This window comes from Oryzias melastigma, linkage group LG4 (assembly GCF_002922805.2).
Source record: "Oryzias melastigma strain HK-1 linkage group LG4, ASM292280v2, whole genome shotgun sequence".
NCBI lineage: Eukaryota > Metazoa > Chordata > Actinopteri > Beloniformes > Adrianichthyidae > Oryzias > Oryzias melastigma.
Genome location: NC_050515.1, coordinates 8,928,585 through 8,946,306, shown reverse-complemented (window position 1 = coordinate 8,946,306; position 17,722 = coordinate 8,928,585). Strand labels below are relative to the sequence as shown.

Sequence of the window (17,722 nt, the reverse complement as noted above, 5' to 3'; positions counted from 1 at the left end):
TCTATAACGTAATCTTAGTGGAGCTTATTATAATTGTAAAGCAGAAGTTTTTGATTGACCTTAAAATCATTTTATAGCTTTTTTTTGTTTCGACAGTTCCAAATTAATACTTTAATAAAATGTATAAAAACATTCTTTTATGTATTTTTAGGAATAGTAGTGATGTTTTTGGATTTAAAGTGACATTAGAAATGTTGACACCTGAGGATTTTTTTATACTCGTCCATCCAAATTTTTTTGGAATACCCAATGTTTTTTGAAAAAATATCTGCTACATTATCAATACGCAAGAAATGCTAAAAGCGTGATCGGATTTGTATCTTTCAATCCACTTAAGGTAAAGATAATGACATTATAGCACAACTTTTGACATATTTTTTTAGGCAGAAACATTTTTTCCATGGCTTTACTTTACTACAGAATGACTTGTAATGTTTGTCTTTTTGAGCTGCTTTGGCTAAAACCCTCTGCTGAATAAATAAAAATAAAAAGTTAAAGGAAAATTGCAGATTTGACCCGTTTGACCGACGTTACACCCAGATAAGTCACACTACGAGGTAGGAGAGGGGAACTTTTACTTTATGTCACATTAGTGTTGGGCGATATGGAAAAAAATTATATATCACGATATAAATTATTTTATATCACAAGAACAATATATATCACGGTATACCAAAAATAAAGTATTTTTTCAGTTTTTCTCAGGAAAAAATGGAAAAAATGTAATTACTTACTTTTTTCTGACTTTTTTCTTAATTGGAAAATACATTTACATTCAGCAATAATAATAAACAAATAAAAACAATAGAAGATAAATGACGTTTATTTATATCTCTTTCTGCTCTGTTTCTGTTGCTTTTTCTATTTAGGAAGTTATTTTTTAATAAATGCTCCCTTAAGCTCCTGCCCTGGATTCATGCTAAAGCCAAGGCTGGACTGCTTAAACAATGCCTGGTGGGAGCATCGCTCTCTAAATGACTAGATTTAATTAAATTTTGAGCTCTGCCTCGTGGGAAACTAAAAACACATTTGGACTTGGATGGTCATCACGGACATGGAAATTCATAATCGCTCTGCTTTGTTGTAACTTCTAAAAAAAGGGGTCTGGAACTGTTCTGCAGATCACATTTTTTTTCTCTAACCTTTTTTATTGATTTAGTTTTTCAACTTAGAGTTTGCACAAAAACATTTGAAATTGTTAACACGCAAATTTAGCTAATATTTCTGAGCCACATGGAGAATCAAAGAAAAAAAAATTGGACAGACTTATTTTGTTCAAAGTAAATTTTACTCCAGGATTTGCTCTATTTATAAATTTCCTTCAAGATTATAGATTTTCTGAGCCATCTCATTTAAACTTGGATACAGTTTGTGCTTTGGTAGGTTGTTCTGGATGTAAGACCACTCTCTTTCCATTCACTCTCCTCCCACGTTGTGAAATCACTATCAAGATCCTTCTGCTCTGATTCTCTGTGATGATATAAAAGAGGAATTTATCTGGGTTCATAAAAAAGATCAAACGAGACTTTGTCTGGATGTGTTCGGGATCAAGTTGTCGCATGAAGCCTAAACATCCAGTTCTTGAACTACTAAAGGTTACGCAGTAAATGAGGTCAGCTGGTCCCATGTTTCCTCTGAAATCGGACCGTGTTCTCTCTGTGTAAGACACTGCAGCCAGTTGTCAGGACCAGATAAGAAAGGCCATTTCACACAATGTTTTCCCATGATCCCAAGACACTAGTTATCATTTTTATTGGAATTCCTGAAAGCTTAAATTACACTACTGTATTGACTGTGGCTAAATAATATCCAGTGAAGCATGCTGGCAGCAGAAAACCCGATGTTACAATTTGAGTTTGTTTGCATAAGACGAAGGGCTTGAATAGATTCCGACTTGGAGCCAACAGGTCTCTTGTTTGATCAGACGGTGAAATAAGTGAAATTAAAATAATTCTTACTGCACCTTCACAAAAGGCCCCCATCTAAGCCCTGACAAATTGAGGGGAATTTATTTCACTCAGCTGAATTATTGTCCCTCTGTGCGGGCCTGGCGTGGGTTGATGCTACTTAGCATGCATGTAAGTTGAGTTTGCATTATACATTTGAGCCCTCTCAAACCAGAGCTGTGAGTGACTACCTTCATGTCTGCACAGCACGACATTTCAGTCTGCTCGGCACGCTTGGAGTTAACATTTGAAATTTGAGGCACGTACTGTATAAAAAGAAAAAAAAAAAAACTGCAAGTCGGAGAAAGAAAATAAAGCGGGCAGTAGTAGTCTGGCAGCTGCTGCTTCCTGTGCTCAAGGATCCTTTTGCACGTACATACATGTGTTTATTCTTTCATCGCTTTGCTTTCCCCTGTCCACGTGAATCCATGCATTTGTACTGGAAACAGCAGTAAATAACATAATCCAGCTATTAGGTTTTGTTTCCTAACATAAAGGTGTACACTCAATGCACTTCAAAAGCGCCAGGCTCATGGGAAATTATGTGACTTTTCACTCAAGCTTTCTTCACATTTATTGCTGGCACGCTGGCAATCATACATTGTGTTCCCGGCAAAAGGCGGCACAGAGTGAAAGACGTGTAATCCAATTTCCTTTGTGTCGTCGTCGTAATTGGTGGATATTGAAATGTATCACAAATGTGTTAAATCATCACAAGACTGCATATTCAAAAACAGCTCCATTTCCATATGAACTTGGATGCGAGGCTGCATCTAGAAAGGATAGAATTACAGTAGATCTATGCATGACACATAAGTAATTCAGTAGCATTAGCAGAGAGAATAATTCTTCTTTTTGCAGCGGTTCAACACCTTAACTCCATTAACCCGTGATCTATGTCAAATGTCTAGAAAGCGATTGTCTACTCATTTATTTTCTCTTCACGGGATTTCTCGAGGTCTTCCTACAAAAGGCCAAACACCTTTGTAAGACAGAAACAGACCTTGAATTGATTGAGGTCCCATTGCCTCGTTAACTTTTGCTATTCCCCCTTCATTATCATGTGATTACCACTAAGAGGCCACATTTTGGTCTACAGAAGAGTCTGTTACCTTTTGCACAAAGTAATTCTCCCACAGAGATGTGAACAAAGAGGTAACTCTCCCAAGAAGCCCCCCGTCTCACATCATCATGAGATTATTCCACGAAAGAGCCGAGGAGAGAGGAGGGCATGTGGGAAATCAAATGATTCTTTTAACTTTTTATGCGTTAAATTGTCTGAAACAAATCCCAAATGTGTGTCCCCCATCGTTTCCTCCTCCATCGCAAGATAAACAGCACCTTATAATGTGTGTGAAACATTATCCTGATGAACAGCCGTGCGATGTCGACGGAAAGTGAAGCCATTAAACATAATATAACAGAGAAGCATGCTGTCGGTTTCCATTTGTCACCCCGACATGAAGACTCAGTCCTGCTGTAGCCTCGTTTTGACTCCATGTGAGGACGGCTGTTGGGTTTTCATGGTTTCCTCCTGTGCATGTGCCTTCACCAGACCTGACGGGCCTTGCTTCTTCATCCCCCATGTCCTTGTCAAGGATTCCAAACCAAGAAAAAAAAAATAACAACCGGGAAACGTAACAATGAGTGGGTGTTGAATCACACATGGAGGTTATGAATAAGTCTGTCCTGTCTATCACCAGCGCTTTGGAGAATATCAGTCTTTGCACTCACACTCCGTGACAGATAATTGAAGTTTCCCCTTGGGCTCAGAGCGGCAAAGATATTATAATCAAGTCTCGTGTTCTGCTTCCTGCAGCACAATCCGAACGAGGAACTTGCTACTTTTGTCAATCATAGGAAAGTTAAAGAAGAGAAGTATTTGGCCATGTCACACAAGTTTCCACGTTGTTGTTTTTAAATCAGAAATTAATCAATCTATACCAGGGGTCCTGAAACTTTTTCTTGTGAGGGCCACTTAACTGTTTTCTTCTCTGATTTGGGGCCGGAGTCGGTTTGTTGTCTAACAGAAAAAGTGTAACAATCACAGTCTAAATTTAAACATTTATGTCTTTCAAGAAAGCATAGCCGAATTTTAAATAATTCATTTCTGTAATCTTTATATAAAAATAATGCTAAAACATTTTAAAAACTAGATATATAGCATTACCTGCAGTAATGCTAGTGTGAAAGCTGCAAGCTGAATGTGGCCGCGGAAGATGCTAGTGCTGATAGCTGAAGAGGCTGAAATCGATAACTCAAAACACTAAAGCTAATAGCTGAAAGCGCTGAGGTTGTTCGCTGAAATGGCTTAAGGTAAAAGCTAAAAACGCTGAAGCTGATAGCTAGCTAAAATATTAGCGAAATGCCAAATTAGCCTAAAAAACGGAAAAAATCTAAATTAGCCAAAGCAGCTAGCATGTGGCTGGAATATTGGCTAAATGGCAAATTAGTCCAAAAAAAAGGTAAAATGACTAATTTAGCCAAAACAGCTAGCACAAGGCTGAAATATTAGTGAAATGCCAAATAGCCCAAAAAGCAGAAAAATAGTGTAATTTTGCCAAAACAGTTAGCGTGAACTAAAGTATTATCTTAACTCTAAATTATCCTAGAAAAAATTAAAAGCCTAAATTAGCCAAAACAACTAACATGTAGCTGAAATAATAGCTAAATGGCAAATTAGCCACAAAATAGGTAAAATATCTAATTTAGCAAAAACAGCTAAAATAAGGCTAAAATATTAGTGAAATGCCAAATTAGCCAAAAAACTGAAAAAAGCCTAAATTAGCAAAAAAAAAAGCTGAAATATTAGCTAAATGCCAAATTAGCCTAAATAAATGGTGAAATGTCAAATTTAGCCAAAATTGCTTGCACAAAGCTCAAATATTAGCTAAACTTGTACAGAAACTCTAGTCTTTAACCCACTAACAGTGACCCTGTGAGCTCAGCACAAGAATTCCAATATGCTTCAATGTACATTGTTACATACATGGCAAATAAAAAACCTTAAACCTTAAATTCTAAATTATCCTAAAAAACTGAAAAAGGCCTAAATTAGCCAAGAAAATAAGCTAGCATGAAGCTGAAATATTAGCTAAATGCTAAATTAGCCTAAAACAATGGTAACACGTCAAATTTAGCCAAAATTGCTAGCACAAAGCTCAAATATTAGCTAAATTCAAATTTTTTCTAAAAAACTGAAAAAGGCCTAAATTAGCCAAGAAAATAAGCTAGCATGAAGCTGAAATATTAGCTAAATGCTAAATTAGCCTAAAAAACTGGTAAAATGTCAAAATTATCCAAAAATCCTAGCATAAAGCTAACATATTAGCTAAATTCCTAAATGATCCTAAAAAACTGAAAAAAAGCCTAAATTAGCCTAGCATGTGGCTAAATAGCCTAGTAATCCTTAGTAAATGCCAACACCGTCCAAAAAGAGCCGAATATTTTAATCGCTGAAAGAGCTGAAGAGCTATGGACGTCCAAAAAACGTACAGAAGAAAAATAATAATAATGAAGAAATAAAGAAAAAGGGAATCACTACAGTTAGAGAATAAAAAGTCACGTTCTACGTATGTCTCGATTGGCGTTTCTGATAGTGTGTGGGGAAGGACCCCTGATCTAGACCTTTGAGTGTTGAAACAACAACCTGAGGGGAGCCTCGACTTGAATACTCACAGCTTTTCATTGGATTAAATCAAAAACAAGCTATAGCATAAAGGTAATCGGATTATTTTGTCGGTGGCAGGATTATGGATTGACATTCCACATAAGAACAGCAGCGGTCAGAGAGGCAGCTTTGTTTATGAGCACATTTCAATTGAGGACTGTAGCCTACATCCACATTAGCCTCTTTTTTCACACAGAAAAGAGGATTACTTTGCATCGTAAACATGTCATTGAACCCCCCCAACAGGATTATTTTATCCCTTTTATTTAATGTGTTGTGATGTTCTCATTAATTGGGCTATTTCAGGTACGGCTGCATTCAGCTGCAGCAGCAGCAGACTGGACCTAGACGAGGAATTTGTGCCACTGCCAGCACAGCGCTTTTGTTTTCCCAGACACTAACTGTTCATGTTGCAAACAGCACTAAACTCATCATATCAGCCAGGCGTGACTGAAGCCCTGTTGAATGAAGGTGGGAACAAGATGCAGTCGTTAGCCGAAATGCCAAAGGGATGTCCTTTTTTATAGCACATGCCTCTTTGATTTATTGGCTGTAGTCGTGAGTGCTTTATCTTAAATCATGTTGCTGAACAGCGATTTGTTTTCATTTTACCTCTGTCTGAATTCTAACCCTCAACCCCTCGACACCACCTCTGTGGAGTCTGCAATCTTAACCTCCACACTTAGGAGACGCTTGAAAGGTTCCACAGTAGTTTGGGAATCCTATGAAAAGGTGCTTCAAAAAGACAGAAACTGTCTTTCTACCTAAATTTATTGTTAAGAGACCTTGAAGGTTTTTGATGCTGTACCTTATTAATGGACAGAAAATATATTATATATTTTTGATATAATTGGACACTAAGTCAGTCATGAAAGACTTACCCACTCTTGTGAAATATTTGTTTAAAGTAGTGTGCAAAAGTATTAAGCCAACTCTAAAATGTTGCTTTTAGAAGACCATCCATCTCCCCCTACCCCGACAGCTTCTCTCTACCCCTAAACTGAGAGTTATGGAAAAAAAAAGGTCTTCAAATTCAGATGTAACTAACTCTTGATGATGTCATCAATAGTTGCAGGTCAACTACCTTACCGGGTAGCTGCTAGCGCTCAGAAAGTACATAACAACACCAGTTTTATAACTTTAAAAAGAAATCAGATATGTTCACACTGGACATGTGACGTGCCTTCAAGAGTACTTTAAAAGCTCATTTTTAAACTCGCATTCAGGAAGTAGTGTCCTTTTAGCTAGCAGTGCGCATTTAGCAAGCAGTGCAAATTACGGCAGTATTCCGATATATGAAAGACTTTGCAGAATTCCACTCGAGCACAAATTCCAATTTTTTATTTCTCTTCCCCATGTTTCATTTTCAAATGGTTGGCACTTCCATGACTGAAAGGGACACAGATTGGTGCCGTGTCCACCGTTATGTCGTCACTTTAGTGGTCCATTGTTGTGAAGAGAGATGTGAGCCAGAAAGCAAAGCTCTCAATTAACCGGTCGATCTTCGTCCCTGTACTCACCTATGGTCATGAGCTCTGGGTCATGGCCAAAAGAATGAGGTCCCGACTACAAGCGACTGAAACGAGTTTCCTCTGGAGGGTGGCTGGGCGCTCCCTCACAGATAGGGTGAGAAGCTCGGTCACCAGCAGAGAGCTCGGAGTAGAGCCGTGGCTCCTCCATATTGAACGGAGCCAGTTGAGGTGGCTCGGACATCTGGTCCGGACGCCTCCTGGACGCCTCCCCGGGGTGGTGTTCCGGGCATGTCCCACTGGAGGGAGTGCCCAGGGAAGACCCAGGACACGCTAGAGAGACTATGTCTCTCAGCTGGGCTGGGAACGCCTGGAGGATCTGGAGGAAGTGGCCGGGTAGAGGGACGTCTGGGCATCTTTGCTGAGACTGCTGCCCCATTAAGTCCCAGATGAGCGGAAGACGATGGATGAATAGCAATCCATAAGTCACTACCAAAACCAAATGGCCACACATTTTGAACGAGGAGCTCGAAATTGGGTGTAGAAACTTGCATGAACGTGGAAGCCTGAAATACACATATATTAACATTTACATAGACTTTCTATTAAAAGATTGGTCGCTTGAATCCAAGTTACTGAGTCTGGTGTGAACACAGCTTTGGTTTTCAGTACAATTTCCCCCTTTTTCAGCTTCCTCCCTGTACCTGACATTTTTCAGAGCTCCGTCTCTTCTTTTTTTTAATGAAGGCACTTAACACTGACCTTTGAATCATGGTAAGGCAGCTAACTTAAATGATCTGTCTTCAACCTTTTGGAATCTTCTCAGTTAGTTAAACAAGATGAAGGATTAGAAAGCTATTATTGCAGGATAGGCATTTTCACCGGAGCAGCTGAGGGAGCAGAGTTCGGGTCTCAGCCGCCGCCACGGCGACGAGGAAAACTGTTGAGTTTAAGGAAGCAAGGAGGGAAAGAAGGATGCAGCCAGCCAGGCAAATCTCCCTTCAGCCCAGTGTCACAACAGACAGTCAGCTGTGTACACTGTCATGTCTCATGCGCATGTGTGTGTGTGTAATTCTTTTTGCCCACAACAGGAGGGAGCACACAGAGTCATCTCCTCTGGTCAATAGAGCCTAATTCGCCACAGGTAGCAGGCAGCCTCAAAGGCGATTTCTCTTTAGCTCAACTGTGCTGAAGCCTTTCATCCACACCGTGGGGCCTACACTGATAGTAACAGTTGTGCGTGTGTGCTGGGGAGAGTTGTGGGTTTGCTATCAGCCAGACCTATTATCCAATGGAGGAAACAGATATGGAGGTGTTGTCGCCTGGGGTCTGTCTGCATCTCTTCCAGTCCACCCGAAGACAGAAACTGTCCTCTCACTCTTCAGACGGGTCCCGCTGCTTTTCGAGTCTCCTTGTCATCGTCTTCTGGATTTTTCACCACCTCCCGCATGTGCTTTGTCCTGCATCTATCTCTGAGTCCCGCTTGTCGTTCTCTTTCTGTCGTTTTTCTTTTTTTTTTTTTCTTTCCCGCAGGCTGCACTGCTGAGAATAACTGTGTTTTACTCGAGCAGTGTAACGGCACCTCTTCACATTCTCTGCATGCTCTACAGGCAGCCCAATGGAGGAAATCAGAGTACTCAAAAACGATTAGATTCAGTATGCACATCGCATTCCAATCAGAGCTACTTTGATTGATGTAGCTTATCCTGTTAAATTCACCTCACATTTTTCCCCTTCTTCTTCTTTTTTTTCCCAGGGTGAGTTACTTTTAACATTTGCTGGTGTGGAGTGGATTTATTTTCCAAAAAAAAAGTTTGCGTTTATCATGATTTCATCTCTGAAACTCCCCTATGTTTGACTTTCTGAAATGTAATAACAGTATTACTCACACTCCTCTCATGTATCTCATAAAAAAACAAAAAAAATGTTGCTGTAGTTTTTCCTTAGTGGCTCATGTTAAATGTAAGGAGTGCACTGTTTTTCCTTTTTCTTGAGACGGAGACGTATTGTTTTTGCCCCGGGCGTTGCATGAGTTACAGCATACCTGTTTTATCAGAGTATGACTTGTTGGGAGAAACAACTGTAGAATAAATGTGCAGGCACCATGGCTATCCATACAGGTCTGCAGTGGAATTTAATCAGAATCTCCCAGGCAAGAATGATTGCCAGACACGAGGATGTTAGTGTAATTATTGTTTCGTTCGCCTCAGACTGAGCGGCTTGGATAATCTTTAGTCAAAGAGAAAGCACATATGCTTGTTGCACGAGCACTTAGCAGGAATTTAACCAACTGGGTTCTTTGATATAAGTATTTTATTGTAAGGGGTCAGCGATACACGACGTCCAACTATCGGAGGGTCAAACTTCCAAACCCTGTTCAAGTAACGAGATATAGACGAGTGAGTGGGACACTAATGAGCTGGCCTCAATGTAAACCACAGGTCAAAGAACCTTCTGCATTTTCACAGGAATCGTGGCAGCACTCAGCTTCTCCACGCTAAGCCGCTCCGCTAAATGTTGACGACTCTTAACCTCTTTTTGTCTACGCAGCACCGCCGCTGTCAGAAGTAACCACATCTCTTCAGTCGCAGAGAACAACAACCACCTCCACAACAACCACACTGCACTGGGGTGTGGCCAACACCACCACCACAACCGTGCAGAGAGAAGGCAGCAGGGGAGCGCCGCGGCCGCCTCCCGCCATTCCACAAACGACCTCGCCTCCCGTGCTGGAGTCCTTCCCTCTGCCGGAGCGCTTCTGCAAGGCTGCGGAGAAAAGAGAAATCATGTGGCCTCAGACCCAGAGGGGCATGCTCGTGGAGCGGCCTTGTCCTAAGGGGACGCGAGGTAAACAAGGCTCCACCTCGGCTGTGAGCTGAAGCATCTCCAGACAAGATGCCTAAATTTGTTTGATCTGATTGACACTCTTATTTATTTGTATGATCAACAAATAGCACTTATATCAGACAATCAATGAAGACGATTCATGATGGCGATGATGGTAGTTATTTTTGATTATGAAGAGAGTGATGTGGACGAGTGCACTCGCCGTGATCAAACGTCATCAGACACAGAGCTGATCGAGAAAATAAAAAAAGAAAATAAACAACACCAAACAATAAAACCTGCTGCCTCTTAGCTGCAAACACAGGCACCAGGTGTAAAAACTATATTTCTAGATTCAATTCCATCTAAATGAATCTGGTGATTGGTGTTTGTTTACAGACTTCAACAATTTCAAGGTAAATTGTGGACAATGTTTGGCAGATATTTCTATTCACACTGTTTGGTTTGTTCATGTAGCACATTTTGATGAATTTACATGCTGTTTGTTGCTTGCCTACAGTTTAATTTTTCAGTCTTGTCCTTTCTTGTTTTCTAAATTACTTTGAGTGCACAAAAGAATCTAAGTTTTCTTGTTTTTCTTTTGTGTTCTAGGCACAGCTTCTTATTTATGTGTTCTTTCTACGGGGGATTGGCACCCAAAGGGCCCTGATCTCAGCAACTGCACCTCTCACTGGGTCAACCAAGTGGCCCAGAAGGTTTGTTCTGTTTGAACAGTGTTTTTGTTCTACTCCACAGAAGTGGAACGTCTTAGTTTTAAACTTGTGGAAGGGACACAAAAACCATTGTAGCTCTAAATTTAAAGATCCACTCGAATGAAAATCATTTTTTTGGTGTTTTTAGCATGTTTTTTTTTAGTATTTTTCTCATGATAAAGGATATATAAAAAGCAAATTAACTTTAAATTGCATTTTTGAGTATTTCTTTATACACATTATCTCAAATCAGAAGTTGAAAGAAAAGTAGCTGTAAAACATCTCCGCTCCACTCTGATGCCGATCAATAGATCCATTGGTTAAGGACCCCTCCACATCAAAACTGTACGTTTTGGTTGTCCCCAAATCGCCTTTTTTTGACGTGCTGGCTGTTTCCGTTAAATTACGGGTCCCCAACCTTTGGGCCATGAACCAGAGCCGGTCCAGTACTGGGACGTGGAGCGCACCTGTATGATTACCTGTATGATGCTTAAAGATGACTTCAAATATTAAAGGACAAAATCCTTTGGTCCAACCGCACAGCCTCCTCCATGCTGGACCAATGGCTCCAGCACTTAAACCAATATCCCCCAGGGACCCCTTTTCCTAACCTTAACTCCAGGGGCCTAAGCCCTAATCCTAATTAGAACATCTCCCCTAAAAAAGAGCCCTAAACTTAAACCCCACGACCACTGGATGACTCCCCGAAAAAAGGCTTATTTAATTTTACTACTTGGAATGGGGTGGACCTGGAAGCCTGGTACCTGGGGGGACTGGTATGGAGTGTTACTCTGATCCTGCCCTCTGATTGAGGGCTTGGTTCTCACCTTTTCTTTAATAACCAAATATTGGTACCCTAACCTGGGACCGTTTGGTGTCCAGTACCATGTTCTGGCACAGTTTGCGTTGCGTACCACGTCTGGTACTGGGTCGGATCTGGTACCACATCTGGTACCGCGTTCAGTATCGCGTCCAGTGCCGGGTTAGGTACTGGCACTGGGTTAGGGTACTGGTACCGGTTGCATCCTGAGGACCAGTCCACGTCCGATACAGCATCCAATACTACGTTCGATACTATGTTCGATACGACGTCCGATACTACGTCTAACACTACGTCCAGTAGTACGTCTGATACTACGCCCAATACTACGTCTGATACTACGTCCAATACTACATCTGATACTACGTTCTACGTCCAATGCTATGTCCAGTACTGCGTCCGATACTACGTCCAGTACAACGTCTGATACTATTTCCAATACTACGTCCGATACTACGTCCGATACTCCGTCCAATACTACAACCAGTACTACCTCCGATACAACGTCCAATACTACGTTCGATACTACGTCCGATACTACATCAATACTACGTACGATACTACATCCCGTACTACCTCTGATAATACCTCTGATTCTACGTCCAATACTACGTCCAGTACTACATCTGATACTACATCAGATACTATGTCCTGAAGGTTGCAGACCCTTGATTTTACGAACAGCCAGCACGTCAAAAAATGACAAGTTGGGGACCCCCAAAATGTCAAAAAGAGACATGGAGGGGTTCTTGACCAAACGTCGATATGTGAGGACATGGGAATGTGAATGTGTAATCTGAGCTGACATCTGGCTCAATACTGTACAGCTTGATAGTTCCAATATGCCATTTATGTTGTAATGTTAGATTGGGGTTGTGTGGGCTGTAAGCTAGTGAGAGAGAGTGTAGTTGAAGAGATGATGGGAAATGAAGGCAGGCTAACAGTCCTGCCCCCCTGGAAACGCTTTAAAATAGATCAAAAAATGATTGGAGGCGGACTTTAAGTCTTTAATAATTCGTTGGCTTAATTTTTGGTTTATTTGGGACCTTTTTTTTTTTTTTTTGATGCTCTTTCTCTTAATTAGGTTGTTGTATTACATTAAAGAATCAGAATCGCTTTTATTGTCACTACAATAGTGAATTACAACACAATTAGAGCAGCTTGAGGCTGAAAACAACTGAAGTAAAGAAATCGGTGTGTAACGATGCAATAAAAGAAATAGAGTTTGACCAAATATAATTTAAAATAAATATAAAAAAAAATCTTCCAAAGAGGATAGAGAGTGTGAATGGTGTCATCGAGTGAGGTATGACTTGTTTTTGTAGGGGTTCAATAAAGCGACTACTTGTGGGAAAAAGCTTTTTCTCAGTCTGGTGGTTTTTGTCCTGATGGACCGGTAACGTCTGCCGGAGGGCAGTAGGTTGAACGGGGCGAGGCCGGATGGGTGCTGTCTTTGATGATGCCGGTCACTCTGCTGAGGCAGCATGACTGGTAGACATCATAAAATAAATGTAATTCCTTTTTTTAAGTGTGTCTCTTGTCCCTTTTTTCCCCCCATCTCATCATTAAATAATTTCCCTGTGGTGGGATCAATAAAAGTTTGATGTAAATCTCCTTCCTTCAGATCCGCAATGGAGAAAATGCTGCTAACTTAGCCAACGAGTTAGCCAAGCACACCAAAGGGCCCATATATGCCGGGGACGTCAGCTCCTCGGTGCGCCTGATGGAGCAGCTGGTCGACATCCTGGATGCTCAGCTGCAGGAGCTCAGACCCAGCGAGAAGGATTCGGCGGGGCGGAGCTTCAACAAGGTAATTACAATTGCCAAAAAGCCTTTCGAAGAAAAAAATGATTAAAACTGTACTTGTTTATATTAAAAAAAATACATAAAGCAATATAAGGGAAGCTGCATGACGTGATTTTTTTTTGTTTGTTTTTTTTTGTGGTCATGTCGAGACTACCTTGTGTTCTTTTTGACATTATTTCTATAGAAAGTCGGTGGTTTAGATTACTGAGCTCCTTCTGACTTTATTGATAGAAAATAGAAAATAGTAAGACATATTATTAAAGTCCCACTCCAATGAAAATTTCGTTTTTTTTTTTTTTACTTGATGGAGGACATATATGAAGAAAATGAAGATTAAAATTGCATTTCTGTGTTTTTCTTTATTCAAATCATGATGAATCCGGAGCAAACAAAAAAATACAGTTTGAAAAGCTTGTGGTTCATACGTTTAAACTCTGCTCCATTCCGATGGATGCACTTTGTGGACAAATAGATCCATAAACGTTTTCCTCGTCTGAGCTGGAATCTGGCTCAAAACTTTACTTCTGGAATCTCCGATATTGCTCGCCATTGTTGTTGTACCGGTATTGTATAGGTTGTGAGGGGCTGTAAGCTAGTAGGAGAGAGTGTAAACAAAGGCATGATGGGAAATATATGCAGGCTTACGCCTGGTTTACACTGGACGTGGAACAGAGGCACCCTTGTTAACCTATGGTGTTGCATCAGGCGCGGAGCGCCGCGGTCCTCCGCGGACGACTCACACTGTGCAGCAGATCGTTTCGCCGTCTGGGCTATTTTGCCGCAAGCAATCTGCGTCAATTCTGGCAGGAAGTTACATCAAGATACATGAGAAAATCAGGTTAATTTTCAAAATATAACCAATTTTTTTACAATAAAACACCACGATTGACCAATAATTAGGTCTAAATCACACAGATTTTTTTAATAAAAAAAGACTGGAGTGGGACTTTAACCCTTTAACACCTGAGGCGTCGCCAGTGACATGCTCTAAGTTTTTAACCGTTAACACGATCAACGTAATTCCAGTAGATTCTGAAGGAGAAAAGCGGCTAAATCTACTGGAATTACGTTGATCATGTTTACAATTAAAAAATTCAATAAATCAAAGAACATAAACACTGGAGCTCCAGTGTTAAAGGGTTAATGACTCGTATTCATAGACTTATTCGTATCATACTCTGAGATTGGACCGTTTGTACATATGCACACCTACAAATATGTGCAAATTACTTGTCTCTGTTTTGTTTTCTCCTCCTTTTCTGATAAAAAGCTTCAAAAGAGAGAAAGGACATGCAGAGCGTACATGAAGGTACTGAAGCAATGCTTCTGCCCGCTCTGCTTGCTGCTGTCCCTTCTATCCTTACACAGCTGCTCGTGCCCAGCTCCACCCCAGCAGCATGTATCTTATGCACTGTCATGTACTCCTTCCTTCCTGTGCTTCCTGTGTTTTTTTTTTGACACACAGCCATACCCGTTTGCTCTCTAAGTCAAAGAGAAGTCACCTCCGATTAGTGAGGTGGCTTTTTTTATTTTTTTTGGGTATGTCTATTTTTTCTGTTCAATCACAGGCACATTATGGTTCATTTTGTCATTTGTTCTGCATTTCCTGTTGTGTGTTTATTGTGTTTGCTCAAGAGTGCACGCCTGGATGCCTAACAACGCAACTCCAGCAAACATCCTGTTCTTACGTCCCTCTCATTATTCGTTTGATCTGGGATTTACTGCTTTGTTGCAAAGGTTTTGCTTTTTGCTCAGCATAACATCAGACGCTTTTCAATCGCACATGCTCAGATGTGTTACATTAGGACATTGTCTTTGTTAAGGGAACACACTTGGTCCTTTACTGCATTCAAGGTAAAAATAAATGCAATCGTTTCTTTTTTATGTCTCGTTTGTTCGCACAATGAAGTATTTTGTCCTCAAATCTCCCTCTTGTGTCAGGGACGTCACCGTCCTTCACCTGTCCCCAGTGCATCCCTCTCAATCTGTCCTTTGGGAGGGTGTTAAAATGGATCGAGTTAATTAGCCCGACCAAACAAAGAAGGAGACAAATAAATAAATAGGAAATTGTTTAGCAAAAGATGAGCTCCTTCTTTTGGCGCGCGGGTGAAGCTGCATCGATGTAAATCACAACATTTATCGAGCTAATGACAGCACGAGGGCAGGGTTTGCTGAGTCAGCGGTATCTGACATCTGCTGTACTCGACACAACCTCACATTAGCTGCAGCCTCCCCCCTCGTGCCTTCCACCAAAAGTCACCAGCATTGACTAGTTGATTAGATACATTATTTCCCTGCAATGGACCCCAACCCGCAAAGTCATGCTCTGCCTTATAACCGCTGGGGGCTTCAGCTCCTTTGAATGGCTCCAGTGAGATGTATGTTATTCACATTTCCCTGACCTTTTTAAAGCTTTATTTTTAGAGGGGAGGGGGTTACTGAACGACTGCTCATAGAGTTGTACATTGAGCTGAGCAATTAGAGAGTTTTAATTGAGAAAAGCCGTTGGTTCTTTCATCAGGACATCTCTTAATATCCTGTTATCAGACAGGCCTGATGGGCTCAATGCACAGCAAAGTGTCTGTCTTGATGCGACGCCCTTGAAAAAGAAACTGTATCCCTGTCATTGCTAATGTGCCTTTTCTTCCCCACTTGTTGTTTCCACCTTCAAGGTCATTTAGAAAACTTTCGTGCTGAGTTTATGTCTGATGAACACATTCTCATTCTCAGTTTTGGGTGTCCCCAACTCGTCGTTTTTTGACTTGCTGACCGTTCCGATTAAATCAAAGCTCCTCAACCTCTGGGGCACAAATCGGTATCGGTCCAGTACCCGGACGTGGACCGCACAGGTACCCTACCCCTAACCTTAACCCCGTACCAAATGCGGATCAGTACTGGACACTGATCGGTACCAGGCGTGGATCAGTACTGGACACGGATTAATACCAGTACTGGACATAGATTGATACTGGTTCAGGATGTGGTACTGGTTCCAGAATTGGATCGGTACAGGACAAGAATTGGTGCGGTTCTGGACAAAGTACCAATTCAATTCAATTTTATTTATGTAGCCCAATATCACAAAAACAATTCTCTCATTGGGCTTCATGCTGGTAATTTTACAGAAGCAGAAGGTCGGTCATAAAATAAAAACAATAACTAATTACTAAACTAAATAGACTAAATAAAACTGGTTATCCCTGCTCTTAGACCCTCCCTCCTGGTAAGGAAAAGAAGGAGCCTGAGAGATCCCCACATGAGGGAGAGATCCTATCCTAGGACTGACAGACGATTTACTAGGACTGTTAGCTTATCTAACTCTACAACTACATGTTTGAATAGTGTAGCACATGGGCTTCAACCAGATGACCAGGGGGACAAGCAAGACCTGGACCAGGCTAGGGTTGGGGTACCAGGTTAGGGTACTGGCAGCATCTCAAGGTTCTGTCCACGTCCAGTACCGTGTCCAACAAAAAGGGACTTGGTGGCTGTTCCCATTAAATTAGGGTTGTGGTCGTTTTATCGGACGCAATACAAGATGCAGACCAGGCTAGGGTTAAGTTACCAGTACCGGCCGCATCCCAATGTTCCGTTCATGTCTAGTACCATGTACGACAAAACAACCAGACCCCTCATTTAATGGGAACAGCGCAGGGTTATGGTACCAGTACCGGCCACGACCTGAGGTTCCATCCGCCTCCAGTACTGTGTCTAACAAAATGACAGCCTTCATGCCCCGTTTTGTCGGATGCGGTACCAGAACCGGACCAGGCTTGGGTAAGGGTACTGGTACCGGCCCCATCCCGAAGTTACCTCCATGTCCGACCCCTGATTTTATGAGAACAGCCAGCATTTAAAAAATGACGAGTTGGGAATAAGAATGTGTTAGTCTGATACTTTATAAAAGCATAAATAAATCAGAATAACCCGCCACCTGTTGTTTAAATTCCCCAGAGGTGAGGCTTCAGCACAGGATTTCATTCATTGCATGTGTTGCTGTATATCTGGAATCACCGTTATCATAAATATTCTTGTGTAATCTTCCATCTCTTTTGTTGCTGTGGTTGGCTCGTCTCTCTCGTGTCCACGCCAGGCCATTGTGGACACAGTAGACAACCTTTTGCGTCCGGAGGCCCTAAAGTCCTGGCAGGACATGAACAGCACCGAGCAGACCCACGCTGCCACCATGTTACTGGATACTCTGGAGGAAGGGGCCTTTGTCCTCGCCGACAACCTCATGGAACCCGCCATCGTCAAGGTCCCCGCAGACAATATAAGTAAGCAAAGCCTGAGTCAGAAAGTGGAAATGACGAGACTTTGAAATCGATGCAAGCTCAGTTAATTTGATTACTTTGCATTCATTGAAAGAGTCATTTCTGTGATGGGAAAGCAAGGCCGCCTCTTGAAAAACCAACGCTGTTTTCATCATAAACGTTTAAACCCCGAGGGAAAAGAAAAACAACTCGCATTAG

General features: G+C 41.4%; 1 protein-coding gene across 40 annotated transcripts in view; it reads left to right on the top strand.

Annotated features, from left to right (window-relative positions):
* adgrl2a (adhesion G protein-coupled receptor L2a) overlaps nt 1-17,722 on the top strand; it is a 222,131-nt gene that overhangs the window by 172,758 nt on the left and 31,651 nt on the right. For 32 of the 40 annotated variants that reach the window (XR_004947738.1, XR_004947739.1, XR_004947735.1 and 29 more), the window contains 5 exons: nt 9,636-9,932; nt 10,524-10,627; nt 13,069-13,254; nt 14,521-14,559; nt 17,344-17,527. Coding sequence is in view for 35 of the 40 variants with exons in the window: in XM_024278248.2 (XP_024134016.1) it covers nt 9,636-9,932; nt 10,524-10,627; nt 13,069-13,254; nt 14,521-14,559; nt 17,344-17,527 (810 nt within the window). In the remaining 5 variants the exon portion in view is untranslated. The remainder of the gene's footprint in view (nt 1-9,635; nt 9,933-10,523; nt 10,628-13,068; nt 13,255-14,520; nt 14,560-17,343; nt 17,528-17,722) is intronic. The other 8 variants (XM_024278274.2, XM_024278271.2, XM_024278275.2 and 5 more) reach the window with 1 other exon arrangement.